Source organism: Adiantum capillus-veneris, chromosome 20 (genome assembly GCF_014529385.1).
Source record: "Adiantum capillus-veneris isolate H3 chromosome 20, ASM1452938v2, whole genome shotgun sequence".
Lineage (NCBI taxonomy): Eukaryota > Viridiplantae > Streptophyta > Polypodiopsida > Polypodiales > Pteridaceae > Adiantum > Adiantum capillus-veneris.
This window is the reverse complement of record NC_140950.1, coordinates 95,251,173-95,273,468: the sequence shown is the minus strand read 5'-3', so window position 1 is coordinate 95,273,468 and position 22,296 is coordinate 95,251,173. Positions and strand designations below refer to the sequence as shown.

The following is a 22,296-nucleotide window of genomic DNA, read 5'->3' as shown; positions in this document are numbered from 1 at the left end:
ACTTGGTGTGCGCCTCCGTACCGTTAGCTGAGGCAGTCCCGACTCCCCAGTGACTAGGGAGGTGTCAATTAGTGGCGAGGCATAGCAGTCTAGCTTACTTCTTGCGAGTACAAGAATGGGAAGCAGGAAGAAGAGGAAGAGGGGTCGCGACGGGCAGCAGCGACATGTCGAAAGACGCATTTTGCCGTTGCTCTACCCTTCCTCTTGCATACGCACTCTCCATGACCTTCTGGTTGACCTCATCCTCCCAAGCCTGCAAGAGTATCATGCTCGATCATCCCAGTCTGCATCATTAGCTGGAAAAGGGTCGGAGGTTTTGCTGCGTCCAATGAGACTCGCTGGAATAGACATGTGTATGCAGCAGAGAAGCTTGGGCAGCAATTTTCATAAGCGACGAGACACTCCACCTGCAGTAGCAAATCCTGTGGATGCATCAGGAGCTCCACTCGGTACAAGTTTCTGCCAAGCCACTTCGCCCACTTCAGCGGATTATGTTCTCCGACGGAAACCAGCAGCAACCTCAGACACTAACTTGATGCAGCAGCTAGCTCCAACAGTGGGAATGGATGCGGATCTTTTCGCTGCAGCACATTTGCAACTTGTTCATGAGGGTGACCCAGAAGATTATTTGTCCCTCCTTCACCAATGCTATGTAGTTCTCCCTGACACTGCCCCCCCTGTTGAAAGCACCACCATGCTTGAGCAGCGGTGGAGTCACCAGCAGGCAAGCTCTAATCCACCCTTACTTGCAACCCCTATGCTATGTGCATCATTGTGCCTATTAGAACATATCTAGTGTACAACGTACAAAAGGACCAGAAGATGTTGCACTGCACCTTGAGTCTAATGTATATTTAGGATCATTCTATTGCATACACAACAGACTTGTTCAGCCAGCTTCCTCTTATGGTCGTCTTTAATCATCGAAGCATTCATCTACATAGAGATCCATAGGTCTCCTGTACCATGATGCTACCTCATAGTCTCCATCTCTGCTCTCCTAGGCCTGCACCATGTGTCAGATGCTCTGCCTCTGCATGGATTTCCTCTTAATAGGTGCCAAAGTGAGAAAACGCTGGGGTAAAATGTAAGGGAGAAAACGTTAGGGAGAACTGTTGCCATAGGTCGCATGTACCATGGTGCTGACTCATAGTTTCCATATGAAGGGATCGCAAGGCTGCCCAAAACGCAAGAGTGGGCTGCACCCCAAAAAAATGTAAGGGGTGAGTTTATGTCTGGGTTTGGGTGAGTAAATTGGGTATGCGCAGTTTGCTTGAAGCCTTTACTCTCTCAAGTCTTATGGCGCCATCGTCCACTATCTCAGATGATCTATAGGAGAAGATTTGTTGGAGTGTGCAGCGCAAGAAAAGAGATGATGGCACGCGAGAGAAAAAGAGAAGAGAGACAAGGTTGGTGAGCCTAATAACTTCAGATGACAAGCTTTGTGAATGATACAAGTCAAAGGATAGAGAGCCCCCTAGTCCACATCTTTAATAAGCTAGGGCAAGGTCGGGCAAATCTCTTTGTCTTGTACCACAACAAAAAATAAAATCATCTTTATGAAAATAATAAATTGGAAGTGCATGAGATCCTTCTCCAACATGGGTGGCCAACCCACATCCAAGGGCTAGTACATGTGTGATGAGAAGATCAATAAAACGCTTTCGCGTTCACATGAAATATTATCAACATGCTAGTGAGGTTTCTTTTAACTGCTGAAGGAAACACTTGGGTTAAAATCTGAGGGTGGCTATAGTGTGGTTTTGCCATTGTGGATGAGCGCATAGTGGAAGACATCATCCTTTTAGGTAGAGGTACTTTCATTGCTCTTTTCTAAGCACAGGAGCTTGCCTCTAAATCAACTCCTCTCACTTCATGGATATATTGATCTTTTTGCATCCTTGGTATGATAATTTCACATTCCTTGCTTTTGAGGACAGATATCAAGTTTTGAAGTATCTTGTAAAAATTGCTTTTCGAGAGCTACCTACATAGTATTGGGTACCAAACATGTTGAGACAGATGGGTTCTATTTTTGGCATACCTTTTATGTGCTCAATACAGACCAAGACATGTGTAGAAAATCTATTAAGATGCCTACCACCTCTTCCACATAGTTTCTAAATACTATCTCTTTTGAATTACACTCATGGAGGATTGTGGTTACGGGCAAATGGAACCAATATCTTAGAGGTTAGGAGATGAGGCAAGGGCATGAGATAGGGCGGTTGTTGAGGGATTTTCCTAGAGGGCGACAACAGAGATAGACTAGTTGCAGGAGGGGACAACCCTCATGGGCACAAAGACCCAATAAAGATCTGCGCAACAATAGGACCTTGCGTGACAGCATGATAGAGCTCAAAGGGGTCAGACTCAGCAACAATAGACTATTCAACATCAAAGTGATGAGCAGAGTCAGAGAGTGAGACAAAGATGTAGGTAGACAGGGGCAAACACAACCTATTGTTGTTTATAGATGGTTAAACCTCTTGAGGAGAGGTCACCAAATCATGATCAAGAGGATGCTCCAGAGCAGTTGTACAAATAGATAGAGCATAAGGATCAACAGTCGGAGGTAGGTAAGGATCAATCTGAAGTGCCCCAAGACACGCCGGACCTTTGGACTCTTTGGAGTTCCAAGTGTAGGCATCTTATAACCGGCACTGTTGGGGTGAGCAGGAGAGAGAGTCTTCAGTTGGCTGAGGAGTTTGGCTATCCAGCGGTTTTCCATCAGTATCGGATGTCCTAGTATTCACGATCTTTTTTCTGTTGCGTGTGGTCCATGGAGATTTCTAGACGTTTCTTAGAGAAGTGGGCCACTGTGTGTCAACTTATCTTTTCATACTCCACAGTCTGCATACTCCATAGTCTCTCGACCGTAGGTAAAGGTGGGGGCGGACCTCCTTATCCACTGCGCCGTAGTGTTAAAACACCATTACCTTGGTCTTACCAAGGTTCACAGACAATCTGCTATCCTGTGCAAATACATACAATGCATCCAAATGACGTTGCATCGCCTTTGGAGAATCTGAGATCAACACAATATCATCAGCATATAATAGCAACGAGATCCACGTCCCTGCCAGCTGGGCACCTCTATCACCCTCTGGCTGTACATAATCTGAAAACTAATCTATATATATCCCAAAGAGAGTGGGAGATAGGGGACAACCCTACTTCACCCCAATTGTGAAGTGAACCATGTCGGACATGCCCTGAGTAGTGCGTACCTGCCCTACCACTGTCATGTACAAAGCTAAAATCCCCTAAATCAGCTCTGTGGGCACCCTCATGTCCTGCAATCTACATATGAGTCTGGCTCGTGGCACTGTATCAAAGGTTTTGCGGAAATCCACAAAGCTACAATAAATCCTCCTGCCATGGTGTCTACCCTCAATAATGGCTCTGAGCGTCAAAATCTGATCAAGAGTGGAGAAACCTCTCCTAAACCCTGCGTGTCCTGTTGCCCGTATGCCCTCTCTCTCTACCCTTCTACTCAACTCATGCTCAAGAATTGATGCATATAGCCTAGCATGAGGGTGACCAACCATGATGGTGCGGTAATTCTCGAGAAGCATAGGATCTCCCGACTTGAAGATAGGCACAATCATGGACATACTCCAGGTTTCAAGAAAACCCTCATACATGGCTCTTATAAACATCATAGCAAGAGGCTCTGCAAGCATATCTCTGGCATGAATGAAGTGCTCTGCTACCAGACCATCATGATCCTGTGCTCTTCCTGTCTTCATCCTGTCAATGGCTTTCCTTACCCTCTCAGCAGTAAAGAAAGTACATGTCTTTGGGCATGCCTCTGGAGGGTCGGGCAAAGGTGGCTGCCCCGATGCTGTATAGAGAGATGTAGCATATTCCCCCCATGTCTCTGTGGAAGTGATGACTGGCGCTGAAGAGTGCTCATGGAAAAGCCTCCATGCCTCACTAGAGTCCTGGCTCATAAACAGCTGATACAAATCACGCTCTAATTGAGATAGGTAAGCCCTCTTCTTTCGTCACACTAGGTGGTGAAAGATAATCCGTGACTGTCTATGTGTAGTAGTACCCATGAGCACCTCTCTCTATAATTTGATCCTTGTCTCTCTACACTCCTCATCATACCAACTGTCCAGATTGTCTGCGTGTAGGCTGGCTGTGGGGATATGCCTTTGATGCTGCATCATGGAGCGTCTCTGTCAAAATCTGGGTGAGCTCATCTAGTGGCCGTCCTGGCTCCTGAGTGCACAGCTGCTCGTATATCTCATCAGTGTACACTAGATCCGTCTCCCTCGTAAAAGTATACCAAGTATGTGTGGAGACCTCTCTCAATGGAGCTGTGCTGAACTGGAACGATAGAGTGAAAGACAAGATAGCATGATCGGTTGCTACCCCAACCGGCCTAGTTCCCACCATGAAATCCTGAAAGGAAGGAATGAGTCCTGGCAAAGCCATAACATAATCCACTGTACTAGCTCCATGCCAATGTGGAAAGCATGTAAAACCACCTGCTGTAGGGAATCTTTGTGGGCCATCCAAAATGGATAATTTATGTGCAGTCCCCATATCAATCAAGTATCTTCCATATTCAGTGTGCTCCTCATCCTGTGACAATCTAGACAGGCCCATTTTTGTAATATCAAGCTCACGTATCAACTCCTGTGAGGTATCATAGAATACTGTGGTGATGGGAAGTCCTAGCATTGAAATCCCCCAAGATAATAATGTTGCCTTCCCTAGAAAACTCCCATATATCATCATCCAAAATAGAGAAGGGGGACTGTCCTCTAGGTGATGCATATACTGACGCACTAGGAGGGAAATAGCAAATAGCGATGTAGAGGTATCTGCTCGTCTCTGCCTTTAGTCTCACCCACATATGCCTAGCATGCTCATCCCTCCGAGCTATATGTATCAAAGGTTGTAACTCCTCCCTGAATAAGATTGCCACACCTCCTGAACCTCGTCCTCTGTGCTCTGATCGAGTCTCCTGTCTGCAAGTTGTCCCCCATCTGTATCCGCTTACATGTGGCATGGACTGCCCCGGGGTTTGATGCGTCTCAGAGTAGAAAATGATGTCCCTCCCTGTGAAACTATCCTCAAAGGCCCCTACATCAAGGCGCAAATATTATAGTCCCATGTAGCCACTTTGAGTGTGGTCCCATAGGTCTCGTGCCGTCATGCGGGGGGCTTCTCTAGAATAACCACTCGTCCATCCCTGTAGAAGTGCTACTTTCCCCTTTTCTCGAGCTGTTATTATCTCGGGCATAACTGATTTCATATGAGCGAGTTGTAAGAGTGTGAGGTCATCAACAAGGAATATGTCTGTTTTGTTTAGTGTAGGGCGCTTCTTCAAGAAGTCCTTTGCCTCCATGGATGGGAAATGCATGATTAGAGCTCTCTCCTTTGAAGTCTCCCCATTTCCTTGTGACTTCTTTCCTACCCTCCATGCCTTTGTATGAGTAGCCTCACTACCCATCTTGCGGAGAAGTTCTTTGACTTCCCCTTCCATATCATCTCGGTCTTTTAGACCGGTTACTCTTACATGCCAAGCTCTAGTCTTCCTTCGTTGCTCTTCTTCTAAAGTCATGTTGATGATTGTAGGAGTGGGGGTAGATGTGGTTTCTTTCTCTTTCCCTTTCTTAGCGACTTCTATACATTTCTTGGCCTCATCCTCCTCCTTCTGTTTCTTTGTGATCACATCCACCCACGAAGACGTCTTTGCCACATTCTGTTTCTCTTCGTCTTTGATCATCCGTACCTGTTCCTTGATGACCTTGATTTCCTCTATCACCGAGGGCTGGAATTCACCTTTCTCTAGTCCACTACTTGCTCTATCGGCAAGCTCTCGCTTGAGGGCCGAGACCTCTTCTTTGAGTGCTTGTGAATCCGCCTTAAGTGCTTGTATCTCTGCGTGCAGGTCCTCTTTCTCCTTCTTCCATTGCGCACCTTCGTTGAGGAACATTTGAAGAAGGTTGGCCTTCTCCTTCCACCATCCTTCCATCTTTGCTTTCCATTCCTTCATCTCCCTTTCCTATTGTGTTATCCGCTTGTTTGTACGCATGAAGGTTGCCTTCGTATGGGACTTGCAGACTGGTGAAGCGCTCATGACCTCCATCATAACAGTCCCTATATAACGTATTTCAAGTCTGGGCCAATGAAAATAATAAACACTTGAGCGCGGATACAATCCTAACACAAGCCGTGTAGATTCCAATTTTTCTCTTCAAACTTCAAAGTTCAGGATGTGCAAACTTTGCAAAGTACACAGTGCCCCGAAACCCTACTCGCCCCTCGAAGCCTCCATCAGCTTGACACAAGACATGCAACAAATGATTTTGAGGACCTTGCCCGTTGCCCTTCCTACCTTGAGCTTGCATTTCTGCTGCAGCTTAAGTTGCGTGCCTGTCCTGCCCTGCCAGCGCTGAGTTGTTTGCCCACTGAGAGAGAGAGAGAGAGAGAGAGAGAGAGAGAGAGAGAGAGAGAGAGAGAGAGAGAGAGAGAGTGCTGAACACTGCTCCCTCTTGCTGCAGCCAACTGAAACCCTAAATGCAGCCCTAATCACAACCTGGCTTGCAAAAACCCTACACGTTGCCGCCTCTTGCCACAGAAACCCTAGTGCAGCCTGTTGAAACCCTAATCGCAGCCTGACCTGAACGCAGCCTACAGAAACCCTAATCGCTGCCCCCGCTTGCTGAAAAACCCTAACGCAGCCTGTCGAAGCTTAAATGCAGCCCTTATCGCAACCTGACCTAATGCAGCCTGCAAAAATCCTAATCGCTGGCCCCGCTTGCTGCAGAAACCCTAAACGCTGCCCCCTCTTGCTGCAGAAACCCTAATCGCCGCTCCCTTGGCTGCAGAAACCCTAAACACAGCCACACACACAGAGAAATGAAATGAAATGTTATATTAACGTCTTCAAAAGGCCAAAATGACCTATGAGACCGATCTGTTACAAAATGGTGAATCTAATACCATGTCTACAAAAGAACTAGATACTACTACTAGAATCCATCCTCATCAGCACTCTGGATATCGAGAGAATATGGCTCGAAAATATCTGCTGTAGTCTCCGTCGATGCTGTGTAGCCCCTCTCCTCAATCATGGCCGTCTAGATCTCCGTAGCTCCAGTGCTCGGTCGATGAGAGTGCCGGTAGTGGTCAAATGAGTGTGGGCCGAGCTGTGCAATGATGACTACTCCTCTGGCTGTCCCATATCTAGTGAAAAGAAATCTGTAATCTGTCTCTGGGACTGTCTCTTTCTCTCTCTCTCCGGTAAAGTGTCTCTATATCTGTGTAACTCAAGTAGATATAGCCCAAGACATCTTTGATCCTCATAACTCATGACCCTAGAGAAAGGACCGAATACCTGTCACGTGACACATCCAACCCTATGTGTCCGTGGAGCTACAATATGACCAGGGTTCAGTTCAGTCAAGTTAGTCTAGAATAGGAAGTGATCTTGCATTAGTGTATGCATCTGTATACTCTACAATCTCTTGACCATATGTGAAAGTTGGTTCCGATCTCTTGATCCACTGTGGTGTGGTGTTAAACACCATAACCTTGGTTTTACCAAGGTTTACAGACAATCCACTATCCTCTGCAAATTTGTGTAAAATCATGGCTCTGAGTGTCAGAATATGATCAAGAGTGGAGAAACCCCTCCTGAAACCGGCCTGGCCCTTTGCTCGTGCACCCTCACCCTCTGCCCAATTACTCAACTGCTGCTTAAGAATGGATGCATACAACCGTGCCAATGTGTGCCAACCATAATAGTGCGGTAATTCCTAGGCTCTGTAAGATCACCTACTTTGAAGATAGGCACAATAGTAGACAACCTCCAAGTCTTAGGTAACCCCTCACACGGAGCACGATTGAACAACATTGCAAGAACCTCTACCAGTGTATCTCTAGCATGTGTAAATTGCTATGCTATTAGACCATCATGATCATATGCCCTGCTGGTCCTCATCTTGTTAATGGTTCTCTTTACCATCTCAGTGGTAAAGAAGGTGCTGGTAGGTGGGCATGGCTCTGTAGGATCTGGAAGGGGGTCTTGTCGAGGAACCGTATATAACGATGAGGCATACTGGCCCCACACATTAGGAGAAGTAATCACTGGGGGAGGAGAGTGCTCATGAAAGAATCGCCATGCCTCTCCTGAGTCTCTACTCAAGAACAACTGATACAAGTCTCGCTCCATCTGGGCCAAGTAAGCTCGTTTCTTCCGTTGCACAAGGCGCCTGGAAGCAATTCGAGATTGTCTGTAAGTGATGACTCCTAAAAGAAGATCCCTCTAAAGCTGGACTCTCATCTCTCTGCACTCCTCATCATACAAACTATTCTGGGGTATGCTCCCAAAATATCGCCTCCGACTTGGCTGAGTGTGTGGGTATGCCTCTGATGCTGCACCATGCAGTGTCTCAGTCAGTAAAGTGGTGCACTCTTCCATTGAGAGGCCAGGACCAGTTGTGCATAGACGGCTATAGATCTCCTTTGTATAAACTGAGTCAGTCTTTGGTGTAAATGTATAATGGGTATGTGACCTACCTCTTGATGTCTGGGCTTTACTATACTGAAATGAAACAGAAAATGTCAAAAGTGCATGATCCACCGCTACGCCCACTGGTCTGGCTCCCACTATGAATTCCTGAATACAAGGAATAAAGCTCGGCTGTGCCATAAGATAGTCCATTGTATTGGCCCTGTGTCTGTGTGGAAAGCATGTGAAATCGGTTGCTCTAGGAAATCGCTGTAAGCCATTAAGTATGGCTAACCCATGTGCATTTGTCATCTCCGTGAGGTATCTCCCATACTCCGTTTTCTCTCTGTCATGTGAGCATCTGTCAAGCCCCAACTCACCCACATCCAGCTCTCTAAGCATCTCATCTGAAGTGTCGTAGAAGACTGTCTGAGAGTTGCCCGTTCGGGCATTGAAGTCCCCAGGAGGATGACATCACCATCCCTAGAAAACTCCCATATATCATCATCTTGCATAGAGAAAGGCGACTATCCTCTGGATGCAGCATATACTGACGTACTGGGGGGAAGTAACATATGGCAATGTATAGAAATTGGCCTGTGTCAGCCCCCCAGCCTCACCCACATGTATCTAGCATGATCATCTCTTCGTACAATATGTAGTAGTGGCTGTCACTCCTCCCTAAATAGCACTGCTACTCCTCTTGAACCTCTACTCCCATGCTCAGATCTCGCGACTGACTTGTGGGTTGTCTCCCATTTGTATCGCACCACATGTGGCATAAGCTCTCCGAGGGCCTGATGCGTCTCTGAGAAGAAAACAATGTCCCCGTCTCTGAAATTGTCCTCAAAGGCACCAACGTCCAACCTCATAGATCCATTACAATTCCAAGTAGCCATCTTCAGTGTGGTCCCATAGGTCTCCCTTTTGAAGATTCTCCCGGGCCATCACTCTTCTTGCCCACGAGAGAGAGAGAGAGAGAGAGAGAGAGAGAGAGCGATGAGAGGAGGCGAGTTGTCCATTTTAGTGGGAACAACGGTCTCTGATCATCCCCTTATTTCTTTGCGCATTACTATCCCGATCTGCTCCGCTCCCTGCCATGGCTGACCCGTACCTGATAGTGTACTCTTCGATTTAAAGCTCTAACAGCATCTACTTTCACTTTGGATTGCTGCTCGAGAGCCTACACACAATCCTGATGACCATGTGGCTTCTTGCATTATTTTGTCCACTACAACATGTAGGGCAGTGGCTACTTCATGCATCGATCTTTTGTACCGATAGAAGCGTGGGTTTCTTTCTACTTGGGCTTCTCTTCAAAAAGTAGTTCCTGCAAGATGCTTTTTCCGCGGAGAGAGAGCAATAAGTGAAACAAAAATTTCGCATATACAACAAATGAGATATGAGTTTGTCCATCATGCCTCGATTTCTCCATGAATTGCTAAGGCAGATGGGGCGAAAGGATTTCTTTCATTTATATCGGAAGAGAGCTCCTCGCTGTACCCTTCGTGCTCAATGGGACACAAACGGACATGTATGCCTAGCTTTGGATAGTCTTGAAGATTTGCTAAGAAGTTTTGCTCAGAGTTGTTCATGGTGTTGTCGGCCACAAAGGACATGCTTTTGCCATACAGGAGATTTGGACATTCATTATGCCCAAAGTCACTTCATTGATGGGAAGTTCGTTGTTGGCCTCTTTTGTAGTCAGAGAGATGCATGATACTCTTGTAAGTGTTGATGCTGCTTTTTGTTGGGGGGATGATGGCCTCTCTAGGCAATTTTTCCTTGACTATTGGGTTATCTTGCATTTGCCTCTTCTCCAAGGTTTCCGACAGATTTTTGACACTTGTCAGATGCTTTCCTCCTTACCTTGAGCCTCATCACGCCTATATTGAAAGGAGTGCTAACCTCTGGCCTCTCTTACTAGATTTGATACATGCGTCTCATACAGGTTTTGAGCAGGACAAATCTTCACATTTTATGAGGCAATGGAGCATTGGGATAGTCCTTGGCGATTGTAATGTGCATCGGAATTGAATGATGGTGTATGGCTTAGGATGATTGATCAGTGAGTGCTCAAGGTTCCTTTTACCTAGAGGAAGGGAGAGCCTTCATCAGCTCAATGAGAGAATGTGCAATGACCAAAACAAGAGAGTGGAAACTGTGAATGAGTAGTGCTGAGAGTGCCAGAGAGAGAGAGAGAGAGAGAGAGAGAGAGAGAAGAGACGACACCAGATGGGGTCCCAAACTCCCCTCCAAGGGCCCCCCTCTCTAGCAATAGATAGGTGTTTGCTTTAGATTGCACAAGTCTGGTACAATGGTTTTAAATGCTGTGGTACTTGACGACAACGAGGTCGAGGCTAAGGTTGAAATGCTGAAATCTGAAAATGCTAGGGATGCTGATGGGATTTGGATCGCCGGTGACACCAAGGATGGCTGAAAACTGAAAAACGCTGATTTTGTCGTGATGGGGAAGCTGACTGCGACAAGACGAGGCTGATCTGCTAAGGTACTGTGGTGGTACGCTGAGGGTGGACAAAAACGCTGCTGGCTGAAAACACTGATGTCCCAAAAACGCCGGGGCTCTTGCTGAGAAAAGGCTAGAGGAAGCTGGGTCATGCGGGTACTGCTTGGCACCGTTGGGGTTCTTGCTCCTCTGTGTCTCCTGCTTCTATTGGCGCCCCTTGGCCTCCTTATATAGGTGCATCTATCTGGTTCGAGCAACTGTGTGTTAAGCCCTACGACCAGGGAATGCCAAAAGTCACTTTATTAATAAAGTGGCTATAAGAGGTGGTTCATATGCAGTTTGGGAAAATGAGTTCCTGCTGTGGAAAGTGCTCATGCTTGGTACTGGGTACTGATGCTAATGACATGGGTTGTACAATCAATGATATGCAGCTACTCTAAGTGCGTGGACATGCACGTCCTGCGTACAGGCTCACAAAGGTGCCAGAACACTTCCTAGGCTACCTAAACCCTAGAAGTAGGTACACTTCCTAGGCTACCTAAACCCTAGAAGTAGGTACAGCTTGTCCACATGCACATAGGGTTAGATGTGCACGTGACATCCCTCCCTTTTCAAGGTGAGGTACAGGTACCGAGCAGTATGGCTTCTATATAGTCCGCAAAAAACTCTTGGTAGTCTGCGAAGAACTCTTCGTCGACCCACTTTGCTACGTGGGTCGCGCGATACTTGAACTTCAGGAAAGTTTGCAATGCTTGCTTCTTTGGGTTGCGCCAAAAGCGACAGAATAATCTGTTGCGGCTCCATGTCTTCAACTTCTTCTTTGATGTTGGGTTCATCTTCTTCTAGAATCTCCTCTGAGGAATATCCCTGAAACCACTTCAAACACAAAATCATAAACATGCTTATTCCTTGTCGAGTGACTGAAAAAAGACAATTCTTCCTAAATGACTGTGCATGAAATGCAGATGAACAATGTGACGGAGTGTCAAACCATTCACCAAGCACATGCCAAAAGCGTGATCGAAACTTGACTTTTCGACCTAAAGCTATCAATTGTGGCAAACTACTATGGAAATGCCAATAGGTGATGGACAATCGTGCTCGGGCTTTTGCTGTGACTGTGTCATGCCAAGGAATGAACATGCAAAACCGATTGACATGACCTATAATGGTTCGTGCAATATGGAGTTCTTATGAGAAGATAACACATAAAGACGGTGATGAAAATACAAGAGACTATCGCGAATGAGAGACTCAGACAATGCATATTGACCAATCATGCGAACACAAAATACTTCTTGAGTGCTCAGTGGGTTCTTTAGGCCTCGACTCGAGAGCCAAGACGGTCTTTGTGACTGATCGTATCTGCAATGAGGTTAGCTTTACTAGAAACACAATCATCCAAACCACCAAATTGCTCACAAGAGTGGAGCCATCTAGCTTGATGGTCACCCCAAGGTGTACTCGGGGACAGGAGCAACTTGAAGGCTTCATAATCCTTACGAACAATCATAGTTTTATCATGCAAAAAATGCATGTCGTGTTGAGGAGAAGGAATGACAGAAAGAGATTTCAATGATTCTTTTTTAGACTGTGGGACTGTGTACTGAGAGAGATTATGAGAGTGTGTTTTAAATTCTTTCAACACATGTGAGTGAGAGATTAATGGCAAAGACGGAATGTTCTTGTCATAGCGAAGAACCACGGGAGGTGCTCCTCCAACTGTGACAGAGAGAGAGTGTTTTCTTTCCAATCAATTTGTGGATTATAACCTTTAAACCACTTGATGCCAAAAATCAAATCATATCCTTTAAGAGGAGAAACCACAAACTTACGACGAAAACTGACATTTTGAACCAAAACTATCACATTAGGACATTCATGTGTGAAAGAAGAGTGCATGCCAGGAGCAAATCCAGAGATCAAAATCGGATCTATTGAAAGAGCTTCTAAACGTGCGCTCTTCACGAGAGTCACTAATCACATCACGCATACTACGTGAATCAAACAACATTACAATGCGTTGACTAGTCACATGACCATGACACTTCATGAGAGACTCATCTACATGATCATGAGAAACTTGGGACCCCCCTCCAAGGCCCCCCCTCTCTATTACTTGATGACGACGACGATGTCGGCGACGAGGTCAAGGCTAAGGTCGAAATGCTGAAATCTGAAAACGCTAGGGATGCTGATGGGATTTAGAATGTGCGGCGAGGCTAATGGGCTGATTTGTCGCCGATGACGCCAAGGATGGCTGAAAACTGAAAAACGCTGACTGATCTATGGGCTGAAAACTGAAAACGCTGATTCTGTTGCGATGGGGAAGCTGACTGCGACAAGACAAGGCTGATCTGCTAAGGTACTGCGGCGGTACGCCGAGGGTGGACAAAAACATGGCGGGCTGAAAACGCTGATGTCCCAAAAACGCTGGGGTTCTTGCTGAGAAAATGCTGGAGGAAGCTGGGTCATGCGGGTACTGCTTGGCACCACTTGGGTTCTTGCTCCTCTGTGTCGCCTGCTTCTACTGGCGCCCCCCGGCCTCCTTATATAGGTGCATCTAGCTGGGTCGAGCATCCATCTGTTAAGCCTCACGACCAGGGAATGCTAAATGTCACTTTATTAATAAAGTGGCTATAAGAGGTGGTTCATATGCAGTTTGGGAAAACGAGTTCCTGCTGTGGAAAGTGCTCATGCTTGGTACTGGATATTGATGCTAATGACATGGGTTGTGCAATCAGAGGGTATGCAACTACTCTCAAATGCCTGAACATGCACGACGCATGTCTTGCATTCAATGCTAATTTTTTCGATTTAATGCTTCTTTTAGTGCTAGGCTTCATTATGGCTGAGTCTGCCCTTGATCTCCGGATTCATGACAGAAACTCAGTACGCTGAACTTTGTATTGATGTATGCTCATGTGTGTGTGTGTGTGTGGTGTGGTGTGTGTTGTGTTTGGGAGCATATGTTAGTACCTAGTTCTACACCCATTATTGGGCACTGATGACGTTAGTGGGGATGTCGTGGTATTTAGTCAATACTATGCATCATGGAGCTGATGGTTATATTGTCTTGTGGGTGACTACCATGGGTCTATACCTTGCATTTTCCTTTAAGGGTGAATCAAGGCTTATCCTGGATTCATCTAGGTATATGCACGACGCACGTCCTACGTACATGCTCACAAAGGTGCCATAACGCTTCCTAGACTACCTAAACCCTAGAAGTAGGTACAACTTGTCCACATGCACATAGGGATAGATGTGCACGTGATAGGGATCCTCCTCCTCTACTCTGAGAAGGCTTATGATAGAGTGGACTCGGATATTTTGTAGGACACTTTACATAGGATGCATTCGTGGCGTTTCAAACAACTAAACGGAAAGAAAGAAAGGATCCACACGAGACACGGACTGGCCGAGTTCCACTCCCAGACGGCAATGGCCCCAAATGATGGTGCCCATTTTGGTATTTCTTTATATTGCCCCACCAGGTAACAACTCTGTGGCTCTGGTCTGCTTCTCCTGCGGGTAGAATGCTAGAGAGAGCCTACAACATGTATTTAAAGGGCCTCGGCCTGTACAAAAGCAGTTTACATGAAAAGCAACAATTTTAAAAGCATTCGGTCCAAAAGCAAGCGCCCATGGGGCTGATCCGTACGCTACTACCATGTGGCATCAATTCTGCAAAACACGGGTTGTTTGTACAACTGCCATGTCATCATCTCTTTTACTCAAATCTGGGGTGTGTGTGTGTGTGTGCGCTTTATTTTAGGCCCCATCGGATGGGGTGCTATAAGTTGGGTTGGGTTAGGATCATTAAATCCTAAACCCTTGTATTTTAGGCCACTTGGCAAGAACCTGTAATTTGATGAGGATTCGTTGTTCTTTTGCTTCTGCTAGGGTTTAGGAATTTGCAGATTTGCTTGGGTTTGGTTCAGGGAGTCCTAACCCTTTGGGTCTTTACTGGCTTGACACATCAGCAACTTGTGACATCCTCTCTTCTTGAAAGAAGAGTAATCGTCGACGATTATATCTGAAAAACAAATCAAGTGCGATAAAAAAAATATTCGAGGGTCAATCAGTTCTCTCATTCCATATGGGAGCTCTTGATATTCTGGTGCAACAAATTAGCTATCACACCCAGACGACGTTGCTCTTAGGGGGGTGTCTCGATGCACTAAATTTAGATACCTAGGCAATCTCACCCAATTAGGAATATTCGGTGGTTGGAACTTGATACATCATGTCAAGTGACACATCCAACCCTATGTGTCCGTGGACAAGCTACAACATAACAGGGTTCAGTCAGTCTAGTAAAGTCTAGATTAGAAGTGATCTGGCACTTTCGTGAGTCTATTCGTAGACCGTGCATGCCCAGTCACTTAGTGTGTCACAAACGGGAGCGCATAACAATATAAAATACATTCGGATAAATAGGATTTATCACTTATTACTGAAGCAAGAGGATATAGAGAGAAATAAATAGAGAGAGAGATAGAGAGTGAGAAGATCGACACAGTACTTGGGACCAGAAGATGGGCTGGTCCCCCCCCGTAATAGTATCTTTATTACTGAGGAGAAGTCTATACAAGCACTTGAACCGAACGTATTACCACGTTCGTTCTAGAATAAGACTTGATGGTTCCCGGAAGCCTCAGCTTCCAATTCCAAGGGCAAAACCCTATTCCAAGGAACTTCCGTTCCTTATTCCAATTCCTCGAGAATCAAGGTTCTCGCCTTTGGATCTCACCTTCCAGACTCAGGGCATGACATCCCTGCAACTCTCTTATAGAACTCTATTTCGAGAGTCCTCTTCTCGCAGAACAACTTTGCTTTCCCGGACACGAAGTCCTTACCTGGGAATCCCAACTTCCGGATCGCAACTTGAGAGACTACCTCTCTCCGATCCGTGGATCTACTTCCCAAACTCGGGTACGAAACCCCTAGGCTGATCTGGCTCTAGTTCCTCAAAGCGCTTTTCTCCTGCAGAGGCTCATGCCTTCCTCTGCTCCTACTCCCTCACGAAGAGGAAGTACACCTGCAATCAAATACTCAAAGATTAGAACATGAAAATCGTTACCTTCAAAGTCTCGACGCTCGAAACGCGACTCGATTCTCGAAAAGCAATTCCTCAGAAGAGATCTCTCCATAGGAAATCCTCTCTTCCAATCCTACACACAAAAGAGGTGTGTTCTCGGGTTCCTTCTCGTAAATCAGCCCCGTCTACGACGTTTATGGGATGAAAACAGAGAAAAACAGCAACTTGTCGCGATGGAAACACTCTTCGTAGGCACTTCTTCACAAGGGAACTTGCGCATTGGGTCTTGGCGACATCTGGTACACTTGGGGCAGCCATGGGCATCACCGGCAACGTCTTCTCTACGGTTGAAATCTGCAGCAGCATCTCCTCCTTGCAAAGATTGGTCCTCCCCTCTGAGTGAGGGCATGTGATGCTTTTATAGCTCCTAGCCACGGGTACGAATAGCTGCTCGCGTAGAGATCGCGTCGTTTTTTTTTTTTTTTTTTTCTAAATATAATTTTTTTTCATTTTTTTTTCCCGTTCTGCTAGAAAAGGAGAGAGAGAAAACGCTGGCTGATCTGTTGCCTTATTTATCAGATGGCTGTCCACTTATTGAATGGGCGGCCGGCGTATTTTAAAAAATAGTTTGAACCTGCCCAAAAACTCAATAAAACCTTATAAGTTAAAAACAATGCTTTCATAGCACTTCCTAGGCGTCCCTGGATGCAATCACACGCACATTTGCAATGCAAACATAAACTTCCTCGCGGGAAAGCATCTGCTTTCCCGAAAAGCAATCCCGCTTTCTCAGAAAGCATCTGTTTTTCCTCAAAGTTTCCTTTGAACCCATCTTCATTCAAGTGCTTGCTTTTCCTTGTGCACAATTCTAACACAATTCGGAATTTCCTCCTGACTATGGATATTCCCTTTCCGATGCACCCGTCACCCACCTTGTGACGCATTAGGAATACCCATCACCTAGTCCTTTCCTACCGAACTTACGGTACAATCTCCTTCACGATGCTCTATGTCACCCATCCTATGACGCATCAGAGATGTCCGTTCCCGGATGGTCGGATACTTCTTTCCGATGCTCCCTGTCACCCATCCGATGTGACGCATCAGAAGTACCCGTTCCTGGTGGCCTTATAGATATTCCCGTTCTCAGTGCTCCCGTCATTACTTTGAATGACGTACTAGGAATACTCTATACTCAGATGTCTGCAGTGAGAAAAGCCCTCTCACTTAAAATTCCAATAATTCATTTAGAATTATTTTTCCTTGGTGTTCCAAGCGAGAAAACCCTCTCACTTATATATCCAATAATTCATTTAGAATTATTTTTCTGTAAGATAAAGCCAATTTAGCAACATCCCTCTCACTTATAAACACTTGTCCTCAACTGTAGAGGTCCAACTGAACTGCCGGGGAGAAACCGGAAAGATTCCAAATCTTGCTCAATGGTGGGTTGAGCTAGTTCTTTCTCAAAAGAGAACTTTAAAATTAATTTAAACATAAATTCAAAAATTCAATAATTCAATACTTACCTTACCGGTTCATGTCCTTCCTCTAGTACCTCGAGGATATCCTTCACCGATTATCAAACTTACGAGCCATGTAAGAACTCGTCATTCGCGTCTTTCCAACAGATCGGAAGTTTCCTCATCCGAGAATCTGTTAACTCAAGTCCACCTTCTCAATCCCGAGAAGAGTCCTCCCACATAGGGAATGCCCAAATCATGAGTATTAATCTCGATATCTTCCTTCACAAACAAAGTCTGTGATCACCTTAAAGAAGGTTCTTGTTCCGGGCCGTCGCTCAACGTAGGCGGATGGTTCCAATCCGAAGATTCCTTGTGCACGGCGCACTTCCTTCCTATCTTTTCCTCCTTGCAAGCATCAATGACGCCTTGCAAAATCTCAGGTAGATAGGATTCTAGCCATAGCATTTTCCGAACGTATGTTCAAACCTAGTTCACAATAGAGCGAACCCTCTTTGAATCTCAGGGATGTTCTCCCATATGTAATTCTTACCATTTTGAAACGGTGGCGAATTATATTCTTACGAACAGAATAGTTCGAATTTATTCCAGCAGCGTGTAAATGCTACTTGACCTGCTCATGGAGAAACATATACCGCAACCAAAAGTTGCTACTATAATGGTAAAAGCACTTCTCCGTAGAGAATCCTTCTACCGAACACATCTCAAATAGAGATTCTCGTGTCGGAATATCCTTGCGCATAAAAAGGCGCTCAAGAGAGTATAACAAACTCTCGTCCAGTTCCTTGGCAAAGGTCTGCATCTTCGTTTGTTATTCATGTACCTAAAGGTGTACATAAGTTTCAGTGAGCCTGGGAATTTTCCTTCCCTTCGTAAGATCCTTAGAGCGAAGACGCTTAACCTGACGATCCCTTGGCTCAATCTTAGAGCAAAACCCGCTCATCAAATAAACTAGGATTTCAATCCTTGGATTCCTCGAGCACAGGCCGTAGTCGTCACTTGTTCCTTCCCTCATAAAGAGAGTATTTCTTCACTTGTGCGAAAAGCACTACCATGTCTTCCCTTACCGGGTAGGGGGTGTGGGCTTAAAGAGTATTCAAGCTTAATGAAAGCTTTTCTTTGCTTGGAAAGCTCAGAATGGTTCCTTCATAATTTTCCTACCCGCAGTAGAAGGTAATCTATTCGAGAATTACCGGATACCAGAATCCAGATCAATAGTTGACCTTCCGGCTAGTTGAACAAACCAATTCATCTTAGAAAACAATGTTTCAAATTGATCCTACTCTCATTAACACTCGAGAGTGAGTAGTCCCGGTTAGACATAACCATACCTCGTGCAAAAGAGCAAACAAGCCATAGTAACAGGGGACGCCCTTTTTCGGGCTTCCCGTCCCCACTTTTCCGTCCCCACTTGCCGTCCCGCTCTCTTTTTTACACTAAAAATCCATTTCAGCCCCGTCCCCTGTCCCCCGTTCCCCCGTCCCGGAATGCGTCCCTTGTGACTATGAAACAAGCACAATGCACTTTATGATTTCCGCAAAGATGTAACTTTGCTTGAAAACTTGCCCTCTCACTTAAAGTTCGAGGGTCTTCTATTCAAGAACTCAAGAGTTAGATTGAATTTTAGTCAAAATTTTCTGTGTTCAATGATTCCCGTCCCACTATGGGGATTGGATTCTATGTACACTAAGGTGTACACTTTCAGCTTTTATTGCTGACTCTACCATCTGCTGCAAAATATTTTGCAGATGCGTCTACAAAATTCGTGCAAAAATCCTTTGTTGAATTTCTTCATCTTTCCTTCCTCAGAGAGGATCGAGAGTGGAGCTACCTTGGCAAGAGTGAACCACTACTTGCTTTGACTCACTCGTGTTCGTATTGGGCAAACCCATCCCAATCTTCTTGGATGCCTTCCTCAAAGTGTAGAGGAAAAAAAATTTGTCGAAAAATTCAGCCTTGAATTGAATCCAAGTCTTGTTGTAAGTTCCTTGCAGAGCTTTGGTATACCACCAAGAACTTGCAATCCCCTTGAGGTGTTTAATCATATGCCTCACCTTCAACGCTTTTCAGAAATTGCCGCCTGCAAAGGCAACTTCAAACAGTCGAATGAAAGCGGTAGCTTTTAAGACATCTTCCCATCGGTCAAAAGTACCGTCAAAAGTATCAAGCTAGACCAGAGTGTTCTGAGGTCTAAAGACCTTCTTCATATCCTTCCCGAAATGACGGGATTTCTTGGCTATGGTTTTGGATTGATGTTCATGGATATTTTCTAGATTCTGAAGGATCTTGAGCATTCCGCTCCTTGGATTCTCTAGGATCTTGAGCATCATGCTCTCGTCGCCTTCTCAGAGAATCCCAGTCTTGTGTCGACTTCTTGCAAAGAGAAAAAAATTTTCCAACTCTGCAAGCTTTTTTCCCTTGCAGGACTTAGGGTTCTGCCTGCTTACTTCTCTCTTGGCATGCCATGGCTTCTTCCTGTATCTTCCCAGAGTCGTCCTCCTTTACAAAGAAAGAGAGGAGACCATGCTCTGATACCACTGTCACAAACGGGAGCGCATAACAATATAAAATACATTCGGATAAATAGGATTTATCACTTATTACTGAAGCCAGACGATATAGAGAGAAATAAATAGAGAAAGATAGAGAGTGAGAAGATCGACACAGTACTGGGGACCAGAAGATGGGCTGGTCCCTCCCCGTAATAGTATCTTTATTACTGAGGAGAAGTCTATACAAGCACTTGAACCAAACGTATTACCACGTTCATTCTAGAATAAGACTTGATGGTTCCCGGAAGCCTCAGCTTCCAATTCCAAGGGCAAAACCCTATTCCAAGGAACTTCCGTTCCTTATTCCAATTCCTCGAGAATCAAGGTTCTCGCCTTTGGATCTCACCTTCCAGACTCAGGGCATGACATCCCTGCAACTCTCTTATAGAACTCTATTTCGAGAGTCCTCTTCCCGCAGAACAACTTTGCTTTCCCGGACACGAAGTCCTTACCTGGGAATCCCAACTTCCGCATCGCAACTTGAGAGACTACCTCTCTCCAATCCGTGGATCTACTTCCCAAACTCGGGTACGAAACCCCTGGGCTGATCTGGCTCTAGTTCCTCAGAGCGCTTTTCTCCTGCAAAGGCTCATGCCTTCCTCTGCTCCTACTCCCTCACGAAGAGGAAGTACACCTGCAATCAAATACTCAAAGATTAGAACATGAAAATCGTTACCTTCAAAGTCTCGACGCTCGAAACGCGACTCGATTCTCGAAAAGCAATTCCTCAGAAGAGATCTCTCCATATGAAATCCTCTCTTCCAATCCTACACACAAAAGAGGTGTGTTCTCGGGTTCCTTCTCGTAAATCAGCCCCGTCTACGACGTTTATGGGATGAAAACAGAGAAAAACAGCAACTTGTCGCGATGGAAACACGCTTCGTAGGCACTTCTTCACAAGGGAACTTGCGCACTGGGTCTTGGCGACATCTGGTACACTTGGGGTAGCCATGGGCATCACCGGCAACGTCTTCTCTACGGTTGAAATCTGCAGCAGCATCTCCTCCTTGCAAAGATTGGTCCTCCCCTCTGAGTGAGGGCATGTGATGCTTTTATAGCTCCTAGCCACGGGTACGAATAGCTGCTCGCGTAGAGATCGCGGTCGTTTTTTTTTTTTTTTTTTTTTTCCTAAATATATTTTTTTTTCATTTTTTTTTTCCGTTCTGCTAGAAAAGGAGAGAGAAAACGCTGGCTAATCTGTTGCCTTATTTATCAGATGGCTGTCCACTTATTAAATGGGTGGCCGGCGTATTTTAAAAAATAGTTTGAACCTGCCCAAAAACTCAATAAAACCTTATAAGTTAAAAACAATGCTTTCATAGCACTTCCTAGGCGTCCCTGGATGCAATCACACGCACAATTGCAATGCAAACATAAACTTCCTCGCGGGAAAGCATCTGCTTTCCCGAAAAGCAATCCCGCTTTCTCAGAAAGCATCTGTTTTTCCTCAAAGTTTCCTCTGAACCCATCTTCATTCAAGTGCTTGCTTTTCCTTGTGCACAATTCTAACACAGTTCGGAATTTCGTCCCGACTATGGATATTCCCTTTCCGATGCACCCGTCACCCACCTTGTGACGCATCAAGAATACCCATCACCTAGTCCTTTCCTACCGAACTTACGGTACAATCTCCTTCACGATGCTCTATGTCACCCATCCTATAACGCATCAGAGATGTCCGTTCCCGGATGGTCGGATACTTCTTTCCGATGCTCCCTGTCACCCATCCGATGTGACGCATCAGAAGTACCCGTTCCTGGTGGCCTTACAGATATTCCCTTTCTCAGTGCTCCCGTCATTACCTTGAATGACGCACTAGGAATACTCTGTACTCGGATGTCTCCGGTGAGAAAAGCCCTCTCACTTAAAATTCCAATAATTCATTTAGAATTATTTTTCCTTGGTGTTCCAAGCGAGAAAACCCTCTCACTTATAAATCCAATAATTCATTTAGAATTATTTTTCTGTAAGATAAAGCCAATTTAGCAACATAGTGTAGATGCATATCGTCTGGTTGCACACAGCATGATCATCAATATTCCCATAAGAATGCATCAGATTCCATCAGGGGAATTTTCGAGTGCATTTAGCCTATTTCCCCTATTTTTGACATTTTTCACTTATTATTTTTAAGTCTCTTTCCAACAAAAGTAGGTAGGGAAATTTTGCTAAGTTTGTATATAAGCAAACCCAAGTTAGCACTCAATGGCAGAAGAGGCAGCAGGAGCTCCACCGCTCAATAGGCACCTTCTCAGCAAGAACCGTCAAGGACC

At 45.4% G+C, this 22,296-nt stretch overlaps 1 protein-coding gene across 4 annotated transcripts in view; it reads left to right on the top strand.

Annotated features, from left to right (window-relative positions):
* The window catches only part of TERT (telomerase reverse transcriptase), a 165,444-nt gene continuing 143,148 nt past the window's right edge, over nucleotides 1–22,296 (top strand). For 3 of the 4 annotated variants that reach the window (XM_086492674.1, XM_086492673.1, XM_086492672.1), the window contains exon 1: nucleotides 3–724. In XM_086492674.1, coding sequence (XP_086348800.1) covers nucleotides 116–724 — 609 coding nt within the window. In that variant the 5' untranslated portion in view covers nucleotides 3–115. Of the gene's footprint in view, nucleotides 725–22,296 lie in introns of all 4 variants that reach the window. The other variant, XR_015185583.1, reaches the window with a different exon arrangement.